Source organism: Gobio gobio (genome assembly GCF_949357685.1).
Source record: "Gobio gobio genome assembly, chromosome: 25".
Taxonomy (NCBI): domain Eukaryota; kingdom Metazoa; phylum Chordata; class Actinopteri; order Cypriniformes; family Gobionidae; genus Gobio; species Gobio gobio.
Genome location: NC_137121.1, coordinates 1,048,861 through 1,073,430, shown reverse-complemented (window position 1 = coordinate 1,073,430; position 24,570 = coordinate 1,048,861). Strand labels below are relative to the sequence as shown.

Sequence of the window (24,570 nt, the reverse complement as noted above, 5' to 3'; positions counted from 1 at the left end):
TATGAGTACAGCTGATCTTGCACCAAATTAATCTAATTTATTTTCTTCAACAAATTCTAAATGTGAAACCTCTCTTTCCAGTTCCCCGTGGGTTGATCAATCAGGGAATGACCTGCTACTTGAATGCAGTTCTGCAGACGCTCTTCATGACAGATGAATTTAGGAAACCTGTGCTGAGGTGGGAAACATACTTCATGCTTTATAATTCAGTGAATATCATAGTCTTGTGTCCACTCTAACTAACTTATTCTACTGATCATTGAACTTTATGTTTAGCTTAACCTCCAGTGAATCCCCAGAAGAAAGGGCACTGGCTGATTTATTCTGGAGTTTACTGCAGGAACAGAAAGCGGTTTCCACTGAAGGGCTCACAAAAGCTCTAAACATCACTAATGGTTAGTCATTCTAAATCTTTGTGTTTATGCTGTTAGCTCTTTAAACCTCTGTGATCGTACTAAAGACAAAATGTTTGAAATACTAATGGATGGATGAGTTGTTTAACCCTCTGGTGCTCTTCGTTTGGGGGTTCCTTTGGTTATCTTCCCGGTCATAAGTGACTGGAGACCTAGAAATTAAACTTTTCTAATTTATTTTTCTTCAATAATATATATTTTTTTTTTCAATTTTCTTTTGGATTTTTAAACAGTATTTCAGGTTAAAATAAAGTCTAGGCCTTCCAAATAATTATTTTTGAAGGCAGATTAGCGCCCTCTTTTGGAATTATTTAAGAATTCATGCAACCATGGGTGTAACCACTGGTGTGTGTGTGTGTGTGTGTGTGTTGAAGTGTGCGTGTGTGAGTCAATATCACACTCTTGATGTTTTAGAGTGTCACCCCTTTACTGCTGTGTACTTTTTTCAGCATTGTGGCCGATTTGTAGATTGTGCACATAAATATTCTGTGAATTTTTGTATTTTTACCGATTTCCCATTCATTTCCTATGATCGGTCATTTGTGACCGAAAATAGTGAAAGGTAAACTTTTTTTTATGACAAATTAGCATGCTCGAATCATGACCTCAGTTTTTTTTTGTGTTTACATACCTAATGCCAACAAAGTCACCAAGTTTCATATCATTCCGATGAAGATTTTTTTCCGTTTAGAAATGACCGAAGAGCCATGGTCAAGTCAGTTTTATTTGTCAAGTTGAACTTGCTAGTATTTAAGAAATTATTAGTGATGAACCATTGATTTAGTAAGGGACAGTAGCGGCTCTTGGCTGTAAATTTAGGTAGGGCAGATTCTGGGTCTTAGAGCTAGTTTATCATTCACTGTAAAAAAAAAAATCAGGTCTCCAATTGAAAATTTTCTAGTGACCGATCACATCTAAATTTTTCAGTTGGCCAAACTGAATTTCTGTGAATTGATGCAATTTAATTCAATTAAAATTCATGAAATTCAATTTGGTCAACTGAAAATTTTAGATGTGATCGCTCAATTGAAAATTTTCAATTGGAGACCTGATTTTTTTTTACATTGTTACAATTGTGTAAGCTTTATATTCTGATCGCTGTACACACTCACTTTGGGCAGAATTCTGATGTTATTGGGTTACTCAGCCTGAGGGTGGCGCTCTAATGAGGATTAACAGACTTTATTACACTACAAACTTCTTAAATATTGTTCTAGAACATTATAGAAATAATATAAACATAATAATATAATGTCATGATTGTGTTTAATAAGAAAAGCATTGAATATACATTACAAAATAGCAGCTTAAGAATTTACACTGCAGTTAGAATTGAACAAATAATGATATACGATTAATGGGTTTAAAAAAAATGGAATAGTGAAATATTATATCTTTTTTTAAATAGAAGAAATGAATTGTACTCTAAATATGAAACTATAACCGCCAGTGGAGGGTAGCAAATCACTGTCTTAATGAGCAAGTCATCCAGTCATTAGGCTCATCTGAGATGAATAAAATCTGCCTAGAACTGATTAGAAATCTGTCCCGGTGCATCCAGGGATTTTATTTTTAAATAATTTGTGCCAGTGTTGTAAGAAATCCTCACCTGCGATCTCATAGATTTGTATTTCCTTTTGTGATAAAGTTTGTGTGTGTGGGTGAGGAAGAAGACAAAGGGGTCGGCTGGCTGGAACTCGAGACAGTTTATTTCTCAATAACTCAGGTAGTAAGCCAAGGTGCACGTCGCACCAAACAAAAACAAAACTCAGTGTCTCCAATATTTCTCCAGTTTCCTTAACCCTCAGAGACCTAAGGGTATTTTTACAATTAATTTTCCGCCTGGTGTTATTTACTAAAAAAGCTTGTAAAACATCAACCCTGTTGTGCACAGACAATTGACACACCTCTTTTTTTTCAAGACAAGCTGCACTGTCAGTATATTTGTGTTGCATTGATGTCACCTGAATGTAAAATAAGTTATGGGACCATAAAGACAAATGAAAACATAAAACGGAAATTGAATCACTCAAATATTTATTGAAAACACACACAAATAAATAAAAGCTAAGCATATTTCCTCTGGAAAACAGTTTGTTCAAGTCTTTGGAGTCCTGGAACTCAGGAATAAACATGATAACTTATACAGAACCAAAACTATTTACATTTTTCCAAAAAAAGTCCAGGCGCTTTTGGCCTCTTTGGATTTTGGATATTTACTGGTGCCAAGCCTCAAAACAGTTCCTATCAGGAACTTCTCCTCAAACTTTCTCCTCAAACTTTTTCCTCAAACTTTCTCCACAAAACTGCAGCGCGTCTCTCTCTCTCTCTCTCTCCTCAACACTAGCCATGCGTCTATCTCTCCACAATAACAGAGCTGTGGTTCGCGTAATGACGCACACCAACGTGGATGACGGATCAGCCTGTCATTGGTCAAACCCTCATCCAAAATGGCAGCTAGCATCGCGCTAGCGGCAAAAATGACGGAAAATTTATAAATTATGGACATCAAGTGGATATATCTTGGATGTAAGCGTTTTGATTTATTGCTGAACAACTCCAAAAAGATGCACATGTTCCAGGCTGGATAGAAAACCTTCTGTAAAGGCTACAAAGACACCAAAGACACCCCCGTGATGGCTAGCTCGTTAGCTTTCTGCTGGAAAAAACGGTAAGAAAATCGATAAAAGTTTCATGAAATAATATAGATATTTATCGGAGGTGCCGTATGACGTCGTGGGCGATGCCGTCGGGCTCTGAGGGTTAAGCAGTTTCTTTAAGCAGTTCCTCTCTGCAACGTTCCCTGCTCGAGTCCCAGCGTGGTGTGTCTCCAGCTTCTCTCTCCCCGGTCCTCATTCCTGGGTGGCTTATAACCTGTCTCTCCACGCCAATTACTGCAAGAAGAGACAGGTGTTCATCGCTTGCTCCTGATTCACTTACGTGCCTCTCGTCCTCCGACTCTCTCTCCCATCACAGACCTCCCTAAACCACGCCCCCCTCGCCACACCTTTATTTAACAAAATTCAAGTACAAACCTTAATGGCATATCTCCACAATCAAAACCATTGTTTTGAAAAAAGAAGAACATAATTTTCTGAAAGAGAAGATTCCAGTATCAAAGAGCCTGCTGGAGTAAATCTGATCATTTCACATACAGATTGTGTCATAAATGACAGCACAATAAAAAAAAAATATTTTTCACCCATTTAAGTATTGCATTAGGGATACCAAGCCAGAAACAGCCATTATGACTAACAAAGGAATTTAGCCACTTCAATTTTAGTTAATCACAAAAATAAATAAATTACATTCATGCCACCCTCTTCAATTATCATCTTCCTTTTCTGTTATGGAAGTCAAAGGTGCTGTAAACGTGTATTTTTTTTTGTTTTTGATTGCTACAAAATGAAGGTACCAATGGCAAATTGTATTCCCACTTGATAGCCCGAAGGGTGTCATCCCTCATTTGACTATCCCACGGAGTCTCATCTGTGCCTCAAGTACGCATTTATTGAGGGATATCAACATCTAGTCCTATACAACAGACATGTGACTGCTGTGAAAGGGCATCTGACAACAAGAGGAAGTCTTTGCGACAGCATGGAAAGACTGCTGGCTTGAGAGAACAGACCCCAACGGGGCCATCATGGTTTAGTTACCTGTGGCGGCGGGAACCAGCATGTGTGGTTTATGGGTCCCACCCACATATATTGCTACAAAAAGTCCAAAGGAAAAAAACACCCCCTGAGCCAGCGAGGGCGGGGGCGGAAGATAACCCGGTAATGGACACAAGAACGGATCAGACTATGAGATTGATGATCAGTGTACACGAGGCTCCGACAGCTGCAGCAGGACATAAGCTCCAGCACTGCATTTGTGGTTGGACAAAGGTTACTTCCAACCAAGGCCTGAAGATACACCAGGGCAAGAAAGGGTGTCATCCCTGCACCAGAGGAAGAAGAACAAGGCACAGGAGAGCAACCTGAACCCAACCATCACAACCAACAGCAGAGAAGAAGATCCAGGGGAGAAGGCCAGGTGGTGTGAGGTAGAACAAACCGTGCGTAGAGCAAGGGCCGCATCATCTCCAGGTCCCAACAGGCCATACAGGTTCCATACAGGCTCTACAAAAACGCACCAGATGTCCTGCGATTCTTCTAGAAGCTGATGAGAGTTGTGTGGGACAAAGAAGGACATTTCCTGGCGGAGAGCCAGAGGGATCCTAATCCCAGAGGAAAAGGACTCATCAGAGATTGTGCAATTTTGCCAGATCAGCCTTCTAAATGTCGAGGGAAAAATCTTCTTCAGTGTGGTTGCTCACAGGTTGGCAGGATACCTGCAAAGCAACAATCTGATTGCCTCTTGGGCTTCTCCGGTTGTGTAGAACACGCTAGTGTCATCTGGCATCAGATCCAGGTCGCCAAAAAGGAGGGAATAGATTTTCATGTAGTGTTCCTCAATCTTGCGAACACCTTTGGCTCAGTCCCTCACAACCGCTTGTGGATAGCCTTTGACTACTTCAGGGTCCCAGCAGCTCTCACAACCCTTGTCAAGGCTTACTTCAAGGATGTCCAACTCTGCTTGACAGCAAAGTATACAACAGCATGGAAACATCTGGAAGTTGGAATCATGGTCGGCTGCACCCTCTCCCTGTTGGCCTTCACCCTGGCCATGGAGGTCATCATCCGGCCTCTCGATGGATGGTTAGCGGACAGCGAATAAAACCAGGGCTGAGGGTGCCACAGCTCAGAGCCTACATGGATGACCTCACAGTTCTCACCATGACTAAGGTTTGCACCGTGCGGCTACTAAGAAAGCTCCAGGAAAACATTGAGCGGGCTCACATGAAGATCAAGCCGAGAAAATCTAGAAACATCTTCATTATCAAGGGGAAGCTCTCAGATCACCGCTTCTACATTGGCGAGGAACTTATTCCAATGGTTTCCGAGAAGCCAGTGAAGAACCTAGGTCATTGGTATAATGCCTCCCTCAAAGACAGAGAGCAAGTAGAGCAGCTCAGGAAGGAGGTAGCTAGTGGCCTGGAGAACAACGACATGCTTCCTGGCAAGCTGAAGCTCTGGTGCATGCAGTATGGACTACTTCCATGCCTCCTGAGCAACTGAGCAGGCAGAGGCAGCACTCAGACACAAGGACATTGTGGGCCGAGTGCAGGAGACGAGGAGTGGTCTTGGCCTTGGGGCCAGTACACCAGCATGGAGCAAGACCTCAACATCTCAGAGACGCAAGCTGGTGGTCCAGGAGGTACGCCGGGAGGAGGAAGCAGGAAGGTGCACCCAAGCTGTGGCGCAGGCAAAGCAAGGGCAGTGGATGGCATGGAAAGGAGTGGAGAAGAGGAAAATCTCCTGGAATGAGTTGTGGGAGATGGAGGCATTCAGGCCAAGTTTTACCATCAGGGCTGCCTACGATGTCCTGCCTTTCCCTGCAAACCTAAGCAAGTGGTATGCCAAAGACCCCCTGTGCCCTCAATGTCCAAGCTCAGCAACACTGAAGCATATCTTGGTGGGATGGCCAGTGGAAGTAAGCGACAGAGGGTTTGTAGCCACCTCAACATCTAGGCTACTCAAGGAGAGTGAGAGGGAAGGCCCATCGGCAGGCAGTCAAAGACCTCTCCAGGGCTGCTGAAAAGGAGGAGGAAGGAGGGCACCCACTTGATAACCCGAAGGGTGCCATCCCTCATTTGACCATCCAACGGAGTCTCATCTGTGCCTCAAGTACGCATTTATTGAGGGATATCAACATCTAGTCCTATACAACAGACCTTCCCAGATAGCAATGAGTCGGCGGACCACCGGCGGTGATCCGGCGGCTGTAGAAGCGTCAGAATTGCGTAATCGCAAACACGTTTGACGGCGCACCGCCGGCGGCAGCCGCTTTTTAAAAGCGGCAGCCGGCTTCCTACCGCCTTCGTTCCGCAGGCAAACCGCCGTTCCGCCGCCTTTATACAAAAAGGCGGCCCGTCGGAGGCAAACGCTATTTTCGAGCGATCTGCCTCCGCTTATTGTGTAATAAATAATATATATATTTATTTATTTATTATTCATATATTTGTAACATGCAGTTTATGATGGATAATAATTGAACAAACCAGATAAATTCCCATTTGGCATTTTTATTCCACATTTCAAAGTACATTAACTGTCAATGATACAAGATAATATAAATGAAATATAAATAACAGACAATAAATAAGCTTAAATAGGCCTATAAATAACAAACATTTTTACTAAAGAACCTGCATGTTTCCAATTAAATTTTGTTTAAAAAAAAAAAAAAAACAGCCTTACAAGCAAATTATAACACTTACAATATTTGTTAATAACAAAGAGGTCAGCTCTGGGATGAAAAGAATTACCATTAAATATTATATCAAATAATGAGGATATTTGGTACCAAAGAATGTGCAGGATACCAAATAAATCGAGGTATAACATCACATTTAACAAGCCATTTCTAACAATAGGATAAATGGTAATAATTTAGAGTAAAGCTCTGGAGAAGAATAGAACAGTAGTAGAACAGACCATTATAACAAGCCTGACTATGGGTTCTCCGGTTTCCCCTGACCTCCAGAATGAGGCAGCGCAAATTGGCTTATCTTCAGTGATTTCTTGTGCGCCTATATAAAGGACAAACAACCTCGCCATCCCATATCTATCCAAGGAGCTGCCTTCAAGGCAGGGTCACAGGGAATAAAAAAAAAGTAATTTCCACAGTGAACAGTGTGGATTGGGTGAGTGTAGCCTGAAACTTCTGGCTTCTTTAGGGGTCTTGATGTTACTGACTGCAGGATAAAGAAAGGGTTCCAGGTGTCAGTAGTCAGCCTAGGTGTAAGAGGTCGGCTGTGGGTCCCTCTCAGCTGTGCGCGTCTTTTTCCGCCTTCACGATCAGATGTTCCTTTCAGGTAACGCATAACGTTAACCTGGACCGCCTCATCAGTGGCATCCTGGGTTGCCGGGTTCTTCCGGATGGCTCCTGTAGAAAATACAGATCTGTCATTCCATTTGAATGGCATAAGGCCACACACATCTACTTAAATATATAACAAATTTATATATTTATATATATTACTTTGAACAATGGTCTTCAGGAACATGTCTCTAAAACATGCTTTATCCCCTACACCCGTCCATGTTGTATTAATGGAAAGGTGATTAGAGAAGATACTCTGAAGTATTCGCCACACGGTTGTTTTTAGGTCCCTCCCACATTTGATTGCCAAAAACCGAAGCTGAAAATACAAAAAAGTGTTACAAATTACATATCTCTGAAGCTTCTCATACATAAATATAAAACTGTGACAGGCTGTGGATTCAGACTGTAGAATATGCAGTGTACAATCTTAAATTTTACTTTTTAGATTACCCTACAGCATTATAAACAAAATCAGCACACTTACTGGAGCTCTTTATCCTGCCTCAAACTGTTGTCAAGCAACGCCAAATGGGTTGTCTAGGGGGAGTAACAGACCCCCTGGCAGGGATAACTCTCCAAAAGACACATTGGCACTGAAATGTTGCCGCATAGTGTCCATTTTGTTGTCCATGCTACGCACAATATCGCCAAACTCTCCAAGACGTCGCAGCATTAGTGTCTGATCTGCACCTACAGGGGTTCACAGAATAAAAGAATAAAGCAGTCAGTCCTGGTCCCTCAACTACTAAACTATGGCATTTACAACTAGGTCTACAACATGTACAGGTGGCCCCAGTGGGAATTAAACCAACAACCACAGGTGTTGTTTGCAAGTTGTACCTGATTGCCCAGTACGAGCAAACGTCGTCAACATTGTCCCAACTTGCTTCACCTGCTCATGAAGTGAGCCGCTGCCATCCGAAGCTACAAAATGAAAGGCATTTGGTAATTTTGGACCTACATCACAGTCAAAAAAGTTAAATTTAAGAAAGAGTGCATGTTCTCACCTGCTCGTGCATTGCTTTCCCTCAGGGCTTGGTTCTCATTCTGGAAATCTACATAAAAAATATTTTATTTTAATTATATGTTATATTATATATATATATATATATATAAATAAAACAACAACTACAGGCACAATTTTCCATACTGTTAAAGTTTCCAACAGCTGCAATTTCCTGTTTGTCCATCTCAACTCCTTTCAATATTCTTCTCCTTATAGCCCAGTAACTAGACATTGTGACTAACAATTTATTTACCTTGAAAGCCGAAACGATTGTCCAACAGTAGGTCTCTTGGATGAAGATAACCGATTGTGCTCTGGTCAAGGTATCTGCAAGAAAATGTGAACAAAACCGCATTGTTAACGTTATATACAGAATATACAGTAGCTATGCTGTGGGGGGGGAAACTGGTCAGCCAAATGTGGAACAGTAAAATGTATTCATTCAGTGTAGTAATTCAAGTAAACTGCATTGTCCTCAAACATAAAAAGTACAGCAGTTCAGAGAAATAACTCATAAATCACCTTAAATGCTAGAAGAACAGTAGCAACACAGCACATGTTAGCTAACACTTGCTAAAACTGACCTAGCAGCATGCTTGTTCTGACTAACAAAATAATTTAAATAACCTATATACATCATTCTGTTTGTTAAAAAACACCAAAAGTTAAACTTAAGTCTTTCTAGATGTAAAGCTTTGGCTAACTTACCTACAGTAGCTAGATACATTTTAACATGTAGAACATGCTTGAACTCAGTGTGTAAAAAAGGCGAAACAGCACGTGTTAGCTAACACTGTGCATTGTGCACTATATCAGCGTGCGTGTCGGAACAAACTAATTAAAACAACCTACCGGTATATAGGGATGGCAGACGCGAAACAGACGTTTCGGGGCTTTGCCGAGATCCCGAAGCGCAGATGTTTCGAAACACTGCTCCGAACTGTGATTCGAAACACCCATGTCACGTGACTATGGCTAAATGAAGCTTCAAAATGTTTCATCAGGTGGCGCCTGCCGAAACTGCGTTGATTAAAGGGGGCGGGAACAAACCACACAGTCACACATCTGTATAAACCTAATTCACCACAGTTTAAAAGTGAAGTAAATCCATCTTCACCTCGTGGGTTTTTGTGAGAGGAGAGTGATTTTGTGATAGCGGTGATTTTGTGATAGCAGTGAGATTTATAGTGCGCTTTGGTTAGTTATATTTAGGCTAGATTTAAATTAGATATAGGCTATTGACTGATAGGTATAGACAGTGACATATAGTTAGGATAGATATAGTGACACATTCATATAGGCTAAGTTAGATAGTGACAGATAGATAGCACAGCATAAGTTAGATATATAGAATTATATAGATATAGATTCATAGGTGATATATAGATAGATATATTAATAGAATATATAAAAATGGAGGCTGCACGCAAGAGATGCCGTACATCTGTGGTGTGGGAGCATTTCCATTTGGAAGCACCAAATAAAGTGAGATGTGTGTATTGTGATAGGCAGCTAGCCTTCTGCAACAATACATCATCCATGTATTTACATCATCCAAAAATATTTGTGCATGCCAGCAACAAGTGTCCCTTGTGAGAGGATTTTTTCAAAGGCTGGAGAAATTATATGTAAAAAAAGAAGTCAGCTGAGTCCTTCAACAGCAGAGCAATTCATATTTTTGAATAAAAATGTTTTGTGACAAATGTGACACATTGTGGCTTTATTTATTTTATTAATGTTCATTTTGTATAACAAACAAAATATATATAGTTCTTTACAATGACGAGGCTACAGGTTACAAAACCAAGATCATGTAGTTGTCAGACAGATGTTAAAAACAATTTTTTTTACATGGATCATTGTCAAGGTATTTCAGATCAACACATGGAAATGACCACTAGATGGCGCCGTAGAGACGGGTGTCAGATTGATTCGAAGCTTCGAAACAATATGACACATTTGCTTCAACTGCTTCAGTGCTTCACGAAGCCTCGGTCTGCCCATCACTACCGGTATATACATCAAAAATGAACATAATATTGTGTTACACAAAAAGGAAACATGTACTTACTTAAACGCTCGTAGTCGAGGATATTTTCTGATCTCCTCTCTTCAAATACTAAAACCGTGTGATGAGCGGCCGCTGTTGGTAAATCTGTTTCATATGTTTTTCCGGTTTGTCTTCCGTCTTTTTTAGGTATACTGCCCCTCTCGGCCGGTGGAGGTACTTCTCTGTTTGGTTTTATTTTATTTTTATTTAAATTAGTACATGCATAGACAAGAACAATACAAAAAGTACAATGAGAGAAAAATAAAAATAATAAAGCATTGTGGTACAGTTCCGAATATGTAGAACAAAGAATAACAACAAATGTAACAATGTATATAAAATAAATAAGAAAAATAAGAATTCTGAGATAGAAAATACTTTATAATATTAAGGCAGTCACATGAAATTGAAAAGCTTTCAGGTTTTCTGTTTTTGTAAGCTTTTTGTTTTGCGACCTCATGTTTGAAAGGGTTTCAAAGTATATTGTAAAAATCAGCTTTATAAAAGGTAATATTAGAGGGCTTCTTTTGAGTTATTCTTGTCTTATGAATGTAGAATTTTTCCTAAATAATTAATAATATATTTTTGTTTTTCAAAAAAATATGGGTTTTGAAAACAAAGTAAAATGTCATGAAGTTAGTTCAAATTTTTTGTCATGTCTATTTTAAAGTCAGTCCAAAAAGAAATAGAAAAAGGGCAATACAAAAATAAGTGTTATCCTAAAATGAACTTTCAAACTTTCTTAACCCTCCTATTATGCTAAAAAAAAAAAGTATTACATCCATTATGGGTCAAATTGACCAACACTGTTTAAACACACTCGACATGCAAATAATCAAGTGAAAATTTAAATGTAATTTCCTAAACCTAACCTTATCATGGAATCAAGAGTCAAGAATCTGTTATAAACCCTAATGGCTTTGGAGCAAAAAAAAACTAATATTTGATATAATTCACATATAGGCTATTATGATTTTATAATCGCTTCAAATGTGAGAACTAGTTAAAATGCTGTCAGTTCCACTCTATTTCCCAACAAGCCAAACATAGCCAACGTGGCTGGTCGAATTTGAGAGTAGAAATCCTTGTATTTCAAAGCGGCTTGCCGCCAGCCGGCCGCGGTCCATTAGGCGGAGGCAACCGCCAGAGAAAATGAAGCCGGCGGCCCGCCGAATGAAGGCTAGTCGGCCGCGGTCCATTAGGCGGAGGCAACCGCCAGAGAAAATGAAGCCGGCGGCCCGCCGAATGAAGGCTAGTCGGCCGCGGTCCATTAGGCGGAGGCAACCGCCAGAGAAAATGAAGCCGGCGGCCCGCCGAATGAAGGCTAGTCGGCCGCGGTCCATTAGGCGGAGGCAACCGCCAGAGAAAATGAAGCCGGCGGCCCGCCGAATGAAGGCTAGTCGGCCGCGGTCCATTAGGCGGAGGCAACCGCCAGAGAAAATGAAGCCGGTGGCCCGCCGAATGAAGGCTAGTCGGCCGCGGTCCATTAGGCGGAGGCAACCGCCAGAGAAAATGAAGCCGGCGGCCCGCCGAATGAAGGCTAGTCGGCCGCGGTCCATTAGGCGGAGGCAACCGCCAGAGAAAATGAAGCCGGTGGCCCGCCGAATGAAGGCTAGTCGGCCGCGGTCCATTAGGCGGAGGCAACCGCCAGAGAAAATGAAGCCGGTGGCCCGCCGAATGAAGGCTAGTCGGCCGCGGTCCATTAGGCGGAGGCAACCGCCAGAGAAAATGAAGCCGGCGGCCCGCCGAATGAAGGCTAGTCGGCCGCGGTCCATTAGGCGGAGGCAACCGCCAGAGAAAATGAAGCCGGCGGCCCGCCGAATGAAGGCTAGTCGGCCGCGGTCCATTAGGCGGAGGCAACCGCCAGAGAAAATGAAGCCGGTGGCCCGCCGAATGAAGGCTAGCCGGCCGCGGTCCATTAGGCGGAGGCAACCGCCAGAGAAAATGAAGCCGGCGGCCCGCCGAATGAAGGCTAGTCGGCCGCGGTCCATTAGGCGGAGGCAACCGCCAGAGAAAATGAAGCCGGCGGCCCGCCGAATGAAGGCTAGCCGGCCGCGGTCCATTAGGCGGAGGCAACCGCCAGAGAAAATGAAGCCGGTGGCCCGCCGAATGAAGGCTAGCCGGCCGCGGTCCATTAGGCGGAGGCAACCGCCAGAGAAAATGAAGCCGGCGGCCCGCCGAATGAAGGCTAGTCGGCCGCGGTCCATTAGGCGGAGGCAACCGCCAGAGAAAATGAAGCCGGCGGCCCGCCGAATGAAGGCTAGTCGGCCGCGGCCCATTAGGCGGAGGCAACCGCCAGAGAAAATGAAGCCGGCGGCCCGCCGAATGAAGGCTAGTCGGCCGCGGTCCATTAGGCGGAGGCAACCGCCAGAGAAAATGAAGCCGGCGGCCCGCCGAATGAAGGCTAGTCGGCCGCGGTCCATTAGGCGGAGGCAACCGCCAGAGAAAATGAAGCCGGTGGCCCGCCGAATGAAGGCTAGTCGGCCGCGGTCCATTAGGCGGAGGCAACCGCCAGAGAAAATGAAGCCGGCGGCCCGCCGAATGAAGGCTAGTCGGCCGCGGTCCATTAGGCGGAGGCAACCGCCAGAGAAAATGAAGCCGGCGGCCCGCCGAATGAAGGCTAGTCGGCCGCGGTCCATTAGGCGGAGGCAACCGCCAGAGAAAATGAAGCCGGCGGCCCGCCGAATGAAGGCTAGTCGGCCGCGGTCCATTAGGCGGAGGCAACCGCCAGAGAAAATGAAGCCGGCGGCCCGCCGAATGAAGGCTAGCCGGCCGCGGTCCATTAGGCGGAGGCAACCGCCAGAGAAAATGAAGCCGGCGGCCCGCCGAATGAAGGCTAGCCGGCCGCGGTCCATTAGGCGGAGGCAACCGCCAGAGAAAATGAAGCCGGTGGCCCGCCGAATGAAGGCTAGTCGGCCGCGGTCCATTAGGCGGAGGCAACCGCCAGAGAAAATGAAGCCGGCGGCCCGCCGAATGAAGGCTAGTCGGCCGCGGTCCATTAGGCGGAGGCAACCGCCAGAGAAAATGAAGCCGGCGGCCCGCCGAATGAAGGCTAGTCGGCCGTGGTCCATTAGGCGGAGGCAACCGCCAGAGAAAATGAAGCCGGCGGCCCGCCGAATGAAGGCTAGTCGGCCGCGGTCCATTAGGCGGAGGCAACCGCCAGAGAAAATGAAGCCGGCGGCCCGCCGAATGAAGGCTAGCCGGCCGCGGTCCATTAGGCGGAGGCAACCGCCAGAGAAAATGAAGCCGGCGGCCCGCCGAATGAAGGCTAGTCGGCCGCGGTCCATTAGGCGGAGGCAACCGCCAGAGAAAATGAAGCCGGCGGCCCGCCGAATGAAGGCTAGCCGGCCGCGGTCCATTAGGCGGAGGCAACCGCCAGAGAAAATGAAGCCGGCGGCCCGCCGAATGAAGGCTAGTCGGCCGCGGTCCATTAGGCGGAGGCAACCGCCAGAGAAAATGAAGCCGGCGGCCCGCCGAATGAAGGCTAGTCGGCCGCGGTCCATTAGGCGGAGGCAACCGCCAGAGAAAATGAAGCCGGCGGCCCGCCGGCTAGTCGGCCGCGGCATCTCGCAAGAAATGAGAGTGACGTATTCGGCGGCAAACGTTTCATCACCGCCAGCGGGACGCACCTATAGCCGACAGCTTAGGGCCGGCGGCAAAAAGAAGCCGTGCCGATATTTTTTGCTATCTGGGTTAATCACGTTTACAATTTTGGGTAGTCCTTGAAAAAAAAATCTCCCCTGTAAGGGTTCCTGTAGTTGGGTTCGTGTCAGTGTGGGTTGGAAGGAAGAAGACGGGGTCAGCGTGACTGGGACTTGCGACTTTTATTACTCAGAACTGGTTCAAACATAAATGACGTTCAGCTCACAAAACACTCAAAACACTGTGGTCAAACTTTCACTCAGATTCAGCTTCGTTTCTTCAGGCTCAGCAGGCAGACACGTGCAGTCCCAGTCCAGGTCTCTCTCTCTCTCCTCTCTCCCCGCAAATTACTGCAATCAGACACAGGTGTTCATGATCTGCACTTGACCTACTTACTCACCACTCGGCTCCATTCTCTCTCTGCCGCTACAGATCTCGCAAAACCACGCCCCTCCGCCACAGTTCCCTTGCCTCAAAAAGTTTGAGAGCCCCTTTACTATATAGTCTTGATTGCTTTTTTCATTCCTCCCTAGTTGCATATTCTTGTCTAAATTGCAGGAGAGGCACATTTTTGTTTGCGAAATTGAGAAAAACAATACTGACAAAGTTGTCTAAAATGTAACACAATATTAACTTTGTATATTGAACTGTTGTATAAAATCACATTTGCAACCATGCAGATATTCATGCGGGGGGGGGGGGGGGGGGGCACACAGCACACAGTGATATTGTTAAATTACATCATTTGATTTAAATATAAGACAAAAACTGGTCTGTGTTTGCTTAAGTTGCACTTTTAAGTTGGTATGTTTTTTTTCCCTGTGTTTTTTCCTAGAACTAGTTTGTTTCTATGGTTTCTAGTTGATTGTTTATGTCCACCTGAGGCCCGTTCTTCGTACCTCGCTTAATACATCTAAGATGATTTGACAGATCCCAGATCTTTTAATCGTGATAACTGATCTCTGGCTTATTTGGTTCTTCAAACGAATTTGCGGATTGGATTAAAATATCTGGATTAAATGATCTAAGATCACTGCGCGTTCTTTTTTCCCCTGAAGAGGGCAGATGCATCGATACTCGAAACCACGATCAGCAGTGCAGCGATTGGCTGGCGTCAAGACAGCAACGTAATGACATCATATAATTAAAAAGCCACCTGGCAAAAAACTTGACAAATTACACAAAAAACCCCCACGAATTTCTGAACCTTTATAAGGAAACAGCCAAACCACCAAACCAACATAAAAGTTATAATAGATAAATGATAAATGTTTTTTTTTAATTTTTTTAACATGATTACCAATTATTTATATTCACGATTTTATACAGTATTTGTACACCCTTTACATTTTTATTTCAATGTTGTAATTTAATTTTTAATTCAATTTGAAGCAGATTTGTAACGTGACAGTCAAGATAAAATTATCCTCTCTTGCGCTGCATCAAGCCACTCCCATAATATCAGTCATCACTTAATGCACGGCTCAGATTAACTGTACAACATGTGTGTAAACCAATAAAAACAAAATTATATAAAGTAATTATTCCATCACAAATAAATCGCTCAATCAAATGGCTGTGTCTATAGTATTATACATTCTCATATACATATACAATATAACATTTTTATATTATTATTTAAAATGATTATTATTGCCCCTGGTTCAATGAACTCTTGTAATAAAGTAGCAGTGGCTGGGACAGATTTTAAGTATCACCTCAAGATGCAATCTAATCCTGTTTACATGAAATAAGCCGCTCATGAGCAGGTTTAAGCTTACGGACCTGTTACTATGACAGCAAGTCCAGGATGAGCTTCGAAGAACCAAACAATCCAAGATCATGCCAAATCCTCAACAATCAAATCCAGCTAACTGAGTTAGCCACGTACGAAGAACGGGCCCCTGGTCTTCATTTAATTTCCTTTGTTTGTTTCTAGTATACATACACTCTGTGTTTCAGGTGTTATTGGTATGGGGTCCATTCTTTGTACCTCGCTTAAAGGTGCAGTGTGTATTTTTTAATGACATCATATAAAAAAAAACCATCACACACCTCAGCCGTGTAGTGAGTTACCATGCGAGGAAACTCGCTAAAAACCAACCCACCTTCTTGACCCACAAAAAAACTGAGTTTGTTCAAACTAAACTCAAACTTACCTGGGTAGCAACTGACACCGGCTTCATGCAACAGGTCACTAAAATGTATTTTTTAAGTTTATCTGGTTTAAAGAAAATGCTGCTGCAATTAGATCCAGCTCTTTTATTTCAATTTCTTTTGCAACCCCAGCATAACAAAACTCATAAAGCAGCATTTATTGCCCTCTTATCTTGAATTTTAGGGGCATATAATTACATTTTTGATCTGAAATTATGCTTTGTCCCCATTATGGTTGAATCACAGAACCGGATACCAGTTATTTGCCAAGAGATCTCTTATTTATTATTTTTATGTCAGACATAGTAGAGATAACAGTTATTGTCTCATGCCAGCTATATGCGCTTCTCCATTCCTCCGTTCCTCCGTTCCTCTGCCCTCTCCCACCTCCATCCTCCCTCCCTCTGTCCCTCTCCCTCTAACTGCCTATCTGCTGTCTTCTTTTCTTGTCATCTTCTACTGATCTCATCCCTTCTTCTTCTCGTCTCTGACGCAGTACACTCAATTTGGATGTTATATAGAGGAACTCAGTAGGAAGAGATTTCCTTAGAAGGTAGAGAAACATGCATCCTATGTTTAAAATAGAGTGTATACTTCATGCTTACATGTGTTGCACAATCCACTTTCTTTATAAAGAATACTGTACTGCAGTCACGGATACAACATGATACATCACGGAACAAATACATCAGAAGAAACGTATGCTACTGTATGCACCAGTGGAAACGTGCTACTTGTATGCACATTCCTGTAACACATATAGCCCATGTCTCTCCTTGGGACAAATGTACAGACACAGCCTGACTTTACATTGTACAAAAAATACTGAAAAATACACTAAAATACAGAAAAATAACATTAAACAATAACATGTCAATCTTCATTGTAATATGCTTCATCAGTCAGTTGTCCTGCATCATGTTCATCAGAAACTATATGCACTATAAATTGATGTACAGGTCTTGGCGGGGTGTGGGTTTAATGCGTTAATTGTAACACTTTTTGTTTTCAAAATTAATTGCACCTAATTAGTGTGTTAAATCAATAGCCCTGATTTTTATATACAACATGGAGGTGAAGAACCACCTTACACAAAGCACACAAAGCGATTACAATCTGTTAATACACCATGGATTATCCCACAAATGGTACGATCACTAGCCAGCATTGACAATGATTGTTAATGTTTGCTGTGGTATTTCTACAGATAGCCAAATGTATGTTTACCTATTTTACTTCTGAGAAATGTATTGTAGTTTTCCTCACATGAATAAATATTTCTCTACAACACATCAGTTTATTTTCAAGTAAGGGGCTGAACTGCCTTGAGACTGAAATCCTAAAAATCTTATGTGTTGTTGAGATTGTTGATTTTTCTGTAATTTTTCTCAGATGTTGGTTCTATTTAAAAGCAGAGATCATTTTATTTTCACTGCTGAGTTACTTGTACTTCACAGTATTTATTTTTGTTTTCCTCAATCAGTTCATGAGCAGCAGGATGCAGCAGAATATCTGCAGATGATATTACACAGAGTACCCAAGCCATCAGAGGTACTTTCAGACTCTCATCTATTACAGATCTGAATACAGTGTCAATATAATCACTCTTAACTGTGGAAATCTGTTTAACACTAGATCTTCAGAGGAATCATGGTGACATCCACAGAGTGTTCTGACTGCAAACGCACCTGTGAAGAGGAGACTGATTTTTTATCAATACCGCTGTCTATTAATGACAGAGGAACATGTGATGTGGTAAGAGAAACTGACTTTGACTCATAACTAGTGGAAATAAAGCAAATTGAGCTGGTGCGTTTTAAACCTGAGCAAGTACGGTGATGCATTACAGAGAAACAATGATGGTCCAAGAAATTGTTCAGTGTTAAGAAAGTTTTATTTGACCTAAATGATAACTGTTGAAACGATTTAAAATTGTTTAATTTAATTGATCCTTTTAGGAATGTGCTTTGATGGAGTATACAGGAATCCATGACATGAGCGGAGATGATCGGCTGTACTGTGTTAAATGTGATTCATTGAAAGACATGGAAACGGCAAGTATTATTTGGTTTTATATCAATAGCACTTTACAATAAGGTTTCATTAGTTAACATTAGTTAACTAATTACTTTAGTTCAGCATTTTTTTTTTTAGAATCAGAAAGAGCTTTATTGCCAAGTGTGCTTGCACACACAAATAATTTTTCTTGGTGCTGAAGCTTCCAGTGCACATATACAATACAAACACAACAAGAACATAGTAATACAAATTCTAAGAATAAAAATATGAAAAATATTATAAAAAAAATATTAGGTCACAGTTACGTTTAGTCAGAATAGACATTTACAGATTATGAACATATTTACAGTATTGAATGGTATGAATAAATATAAATAATCTCCTGAGTTTAGAAGATATTGCACTAAACAGTGGGAGTATTGCACTTACAGGCATATGCCTTTGGGGGGGGTGGGGGGTATTTAGCTGTTCAAGAGGGAAATGGCCTGAGGGAAGAAACTGTTCCTGTGCCCAGATGTTCTAGTGGCCAGTGATCAGAGTCGCCGTTCTGATGGTAACAGGTCAAACAGGCGGTGTCCAGGGTGAGCGGAGTCTGTGATGATTTTCCCTGCTCTCTTCCTCACTCTGGAAGAGTTCAGGTCCTGGAGGGTTGGCAGGAAGACACCAATAATCCTTTCTGCAGTCCGGATTGTGCGTCGTAGTCTTTTGATGTCAGATTTGGTAGCTGAACCAAACCAGACAGTGATGGAAGTGCATAAAACAGACTCAATGACAGCTGAGTAGAACTGAATCAGCAGCTCCTGTGTGAGGTTGAACTTCCTCAGCTGACGAAGGAAGTACAGTCTCTGCTGGGCCTTTTTCACAATGGAGTCAATGTGATCGTCCCACTTCAGGTCCTGAGAGATGGTAGTGCCCAGGAACCTGAATGACTCCACTGCTACCACAGTGCTGTTCATGATGGGCTGTTCCTCCTGAAGTCCACTATCATCTCCACCGTTTTGAGCGTGTTGAGCTCAAGGTTGTTATAACTGCACCAGACAGCCAGCTGTTCAACCTCCAGTCTGTAAGCAGACTCGTCACCATTTTGGATGAGGCCGATGACAGTGGTGTCGTCTGCAGATCTCAGGAGCTTGACAGAGGGGTCTTTAGAAGTGCAGTCATTGGTGTACAGGGAGAAGAGCAGTGGGGAGAGAACACACCCCTAGGGGGCGCCAGTGCTGGTAGTGAGAGTCCTGGATGTGAGTTTCCCCAGTCTCACAAGCTGTGTTCGGTCTGTCAGGAAGCTGGAGATCCACTGACAGATTGAGGATGGCATGGAGAGCTGGGTCAGTTTAGCTGAGAGAAGATCAGGCATTATGGTATTGAAGGCCGAACTGAAGTCCACAAATAAGATTCTTGCATAAGTCCCAGGTCTGTGGAGATGTTGCAGGATATAATGCAGTCCCATGTTGACTGCATCATCCACAGACCTGTTTGCTCTGTAGGCAAACTGAAGAGGATCCAGCAAGGGTCCAGTGATGTCCTTCAGGTGGGTCAACACCAGTCTTTCAAACGACTTCATGACCACAGACGTGAGAGCGACAGGTCTGTAGTCATTAAGTCCAGTGATTTTGGGATTTTTGGGGAAGGGAATGATAGTGGAGCATTTGAAGCAACAGGGAACTTCACACTGCTCCAATGATCTGTTGAAGATCTGCGTGAAGACTGGGGCCAGTTGGTCAGCGCAGGCTTTCAAACAAGCAGATGAGATGCCGTCTGGGTCTGAAGCATTCCTAGTCTTCTGTTTTTTGAAGACTCGGCTCACATCCTCCACACAAACCTTAAGCTCAGGTTGGATGGCAGGAGGGGGGAGGAGAGGGGGAGCAGGAGGTGATGGTGAACGGGCAAAGTACATATCAGAGTGGGTGTGTGGTGTGAGACTGGGCTTTTCAAACCTGCAGTAGAATGCATTGTTTAATAATAATCGTTTAATAAAACACTGTGAACGTCTAGGTTAATAATGTAATCCCCGTTCTCAGAACAGACTGATGAATTGGGATCCGTACCATTGAAGAATACACATATGGGATCACCAAGAGGGAATCACAACATATGGGCACGTAATCTAGTACAGCGGATGATCGACTGGGCATACACAAAAGTGCTAGACCTGGCGTCAGAAACCTCCACCATGTCCAACTGCTGGAGGGTGCTGGAGGAACTCTATCCACTGGACTGGTACGTCAAGAAGATGGCATCCACTATCCAGTTGGCAAACATCTGTTTGGAAGACACAGATTCTTGGAGTGAGGACCGAGTGTGCGGTGTAACACTCCATGGTTCCCGTGAGGGAGTGGCAGGAGACACGTGAGGAGGCGTTGCGTCCTCGAACCACGGACTCCTGCTTGATGTCAATAAAAGAGGGGGATGAGAGCGGTGAAGCACAGCATTGCACACTGTCAACCCGTCCCTCTTGGGACCTAGAGATTGAGGAAACTGCTCTTTTGTTGAAATGTTGGGTACCACGGCAGAACAGAAAAAGCTCTTTGAACAAACCAAAGATTATCCGCCCCCGGCCCTCTTTCAGGGACAGAGCGGTGCCTTCACTGTCTCGTGTAGAGCATCTCCCTCCTTCTCTGGGTCGCCTATCTCAGGGATGACGCTTCGCCAAGCGCTTAAAGGACCTGGTGTGGGCAGGGATGGACTGAGTCGCCTTCATGCGGGCAGCTTGACATTGCAGCTTGACATTGCGGAAGTGTGCTGCACAAGGGCCACAAGGGAGTGGAGGTAGAGGCTGCAGGGTGCCCAAGCCAGGTGTCAGAAAGACCAGATCGGGGAATAGCAGAGAGGACTCCTTTTTCTCAAGGCAGTGAGAAATTTCTCATCATGGGACGCTACCTCAGAATGCTTATGGTCCAGACACGTGAGGCAGAGATTGTGGCTGTCAGACAGCGCCAGGAAACGACCATGTTCAGAAACACACCATTGGAATGAATGACATCCTGAAAAAGACATAACATCACACACGTGTTTGCTCTTTCAGGGAAATGGTCTTTTAAGTGCTGAAGCGCAGAGGGGAACAGGTCACTGCACAATGTGTGTGTTTGCTTTTTCAGAAGGCAACCATCGCTGAACACACCATCACAACAACACTCTCCAGAACTTCTTCCCTCTCGTACTAACATGAGTGATGACTGCAATCTGCCTTATATGCCTGTATGGATGGGGTGTGGCTTGCAATACAAACATCACTCACAAATGTCCATTGGGTTATTTTGTTACCACTCAAAGGTGATTGGGCTCTCAGGTGAGATCCCAATTCATCAGTCTGTTCTGACATAACGTTGAACGTGACTGACTGACTAACATGAAGAAGTATTGAACGACTGTATTTTTATTAACAAATATTAACAAAGATTAATAAATACTATAGTAAATTTATTACTCATTGTATATTAATGTTAGTTAATACATTAGCTAATGTTAACAAATGAGACCTTATTGTAAAGTTTTACCATTATACATATACAATTACCAAAACATTTTGTCAGGAAATACACTGGATGGATTAAATACATAAATCCTAGTGCTGATAAAGGTTTAAAAGTGCTGAGGATTAGCCACTTAAATTTAAATGGCAGAGGCTATTTGCACTAAGTGTATATATTAAAAGTCTATATTCCTGCATGCACCCTAACACATTTTAAATTATAGATCTATTAAATAACTGTTAGGTACTTTATTTCGGATATATATATATATATATATATATATATATATATATATATATATATATATATATATATATATATATATATATATATATATATATATATATATATATATATATATATATATATATATAAAAACACCTCTACGAGCTTATATATGTAGAAGAATGGGATCGTCTGAATTTAGGTGTGGCATGTCAAAAGCTCAATCCACTATTCTTACTCCACTTATCACTCTACTGCTGATCAAGTCAGTTTCTTTTATAACTAGTCTGGCTCGAGTTAGTGTAAATAGCCTTTGATACAGCACATTTAACTTACTATAACATATTTTTTTTAAACCTTTAAACATTTATACATATACATTTATATTTATAGAGTATACAGGTAAAATTGTACATGGTGTTTTTGAGAAGTTACATAAAGAAGACCATTGAATTTGTAAATTGATAAAATATAGGTTTTCTGTATCATTACAGCTTTTGTTCTATGGCAGTGGAAATATACTTAAGATTCATAATAATTCAAGCATATGTCATTTGAAAGAATGACCTTTATATTTTCCCATCAGATAAGTGACATTAAAAAGTGGCCGGACATTTTGACTCTCCAGCTGAAGAGATTTGAGATGGAATTCGTCGGAAATAAACTTTACTACTGGAAAAATGAATGCAAAGTTAATATTCCTCCAAAACTTCAGGTATGAAATGATAAAATAAACAATTGTGTTTACAATTATATATATATATATATATATATATATATATATTTTTTTTTTTTCAAACAAAACCTTTGCTTTACCGTATGTGGAAACACACTGATAGAAGAAAGTGTTTTGAGATAAGTGTTGAAGATTCAGTTAACACAGAGAATTAAAAGAACAATGAAAAAAAAAACAAACAGATTTTTAACAATTCAATTTGTTTCAAATTTTGTAACATCAAATTATTTGTAATCTGGTATCTGACCTCAAAAAGGCACTAGGGACTTTAACCAAGAGTTTTTAATAGAATGGAAACAGTGTTCTGCTATAAAGAAAAACGATTGCACATGCGTGACTTTAAATGTTACTCTGTAATGTATTGTAACTGTCTACTATGGGTGAATAGCTGATATAGGTAACGGTATAAGGTAATGGTATAAGGTTTGGTCACACAGTAAGTTATTAATGCCAAAATCAACCCTTTTCTTGCTTTTTAAAATGACAACTTTTGTGTTTTGTGTAATAAATGATTTAATGCTCCATTCTGCCATCTTTTCTATTGTTGCGCATCTCGGTTATGGCAGTTAACAGTTTATTTCCAGTTTCTGTTTCATCAGCATCTGTTGCTTAAAGTCCCTACTAAATTCTTCAAAACCTTCACTTTCTACTCTTCAGTGGTGCAATAAACAACTAAAATCCACTGAAACTTCTGAAACAACTACTATCTTCAAAAAACAGCTGAAGAAACTCCCAGCACACAAATCAGAATTAAAATTACAACACTTTCTACAAACACACAAAACCCTAATTCTATACTTTTTTTTCTGCTCTAGCGTCTGTACTATAGTTTACTGTTGAATCTTGATCAGTGCTACAAATGTTGTTGATGTGTGTATGAACACATACATATGATGTTTCTCACTTTACATAAAAGCATCTACTAAATGAAAAAATGTAAAAATTATATAAAGCACATCTTTGCACCATAAACTACTCGTTTAACAAGGCTTTCCAGATACAGACTAGAAGCTAATGAAGATGTTAAGCACAATATTCTCTCTTGTCAACAGGTTCATTCAGTAACGTGTGAGTCTTCTGCGGAGTATGAGCTGTATGCCGTCATTTATCATGATGGCTCATTCATTAGTGGTCATTACGTCACACTTGTTAAACATCAGAGTGGAAACTGGTATATTTTTAATGATGACAGAGTTATAAAGGTGGGTTTTCATGTTTAATATACATGTACAGATTTACAGGACATTGTGGGTGATTGAGGAGAATCAAGTGTTGTAGAGGGTCTCATGTCTATTCCCAGTGGTGTAGAAACAAGTGTTCATTTCATGTTCTGGGCTGGATTTCCCGAAGCCTTGTTAAGACTACGTCGTTCTTACATTATATCTTAAGCTGTACCTTAATGTTAATACGCGTTTCCTGAAACGATCTTAGTTATGTACACCTTCTTTAAGTCACTGCTGACAGTTCATTTCGATAGTGGCCACCACTATTTCTTTACATCTCAGTCTATACCAATATAATTCTGCTAACTCAAGTGTTTTCATGCAAAGAATACAATTGTCATTACACTGATGTTTGTTAGCTTTTATCCAGAGGTACATCAGCTGGCAAACCATAATGGAGTCTGCAGTAAAGGGAATGGTTGTGGAGTTTGGTCAAACTATGGCAGCGATTCAGCGAATGGTAAATCAAAGACAGCGCGGAGCCATTTCTATGTGCACTATTTCATCCGTGAAAACTTTAGTCCCCTGGCTACCATGTCAGAAACTGCGATTCAAAAAACATTTTGCGTGCCACGACAGCAAATTCAGCAGCTTTTAGATCTTGTTGGTCCGACTTCATCAAGACAAACCCAACAGAGCTCAGCCCTGAAATTCAGCTGCTGCTGCTCTTCTCTTTCTGTCTCTTTTCTCCGCTAT

General features: G+C 42.1%; 1 protein-coding gene across 5 annotated transcripts in view; it reads left to right on the top strand.

The window, feature by feature from the left end:
- Positions 1-24,570, top strand: part of LOC307122289 (uncharacterized protein) — a 196,596-nt gene that overhangs the window by 2,800 nt on the left and 169,226 nt on the right. For all 5 annotated transcript variants that reach the window (XM_079810337.1, XM_079810334.1, XM_079810336.1 and 2 more), the window contains 7 exons: positions 82-178; positions 277-395; positions 17,685-17,752; positions 17,837-17,956; positions 18,160-18,255; positions 22,502-22,630; positions 23,704-23,853. In XM_079810337.1, the coding sequence (XP_079666463.1) occupies positions 82-178; positions 277-395; positions 17,685-17,752; positions 17,837-17,956; positions 18,160-18,255; positions 22,502-22,630; positions 23,704-23,853 (779 nt within the window). The remainder of the gene's footprint in view (positions 1-81; positions 179-276; positions 396-17,684; positions 17,753-17,836; positions 17,957-18,159; positions 18,256-22,501; positions 22,631-23,703; positions 23,854-24,570) is intronic.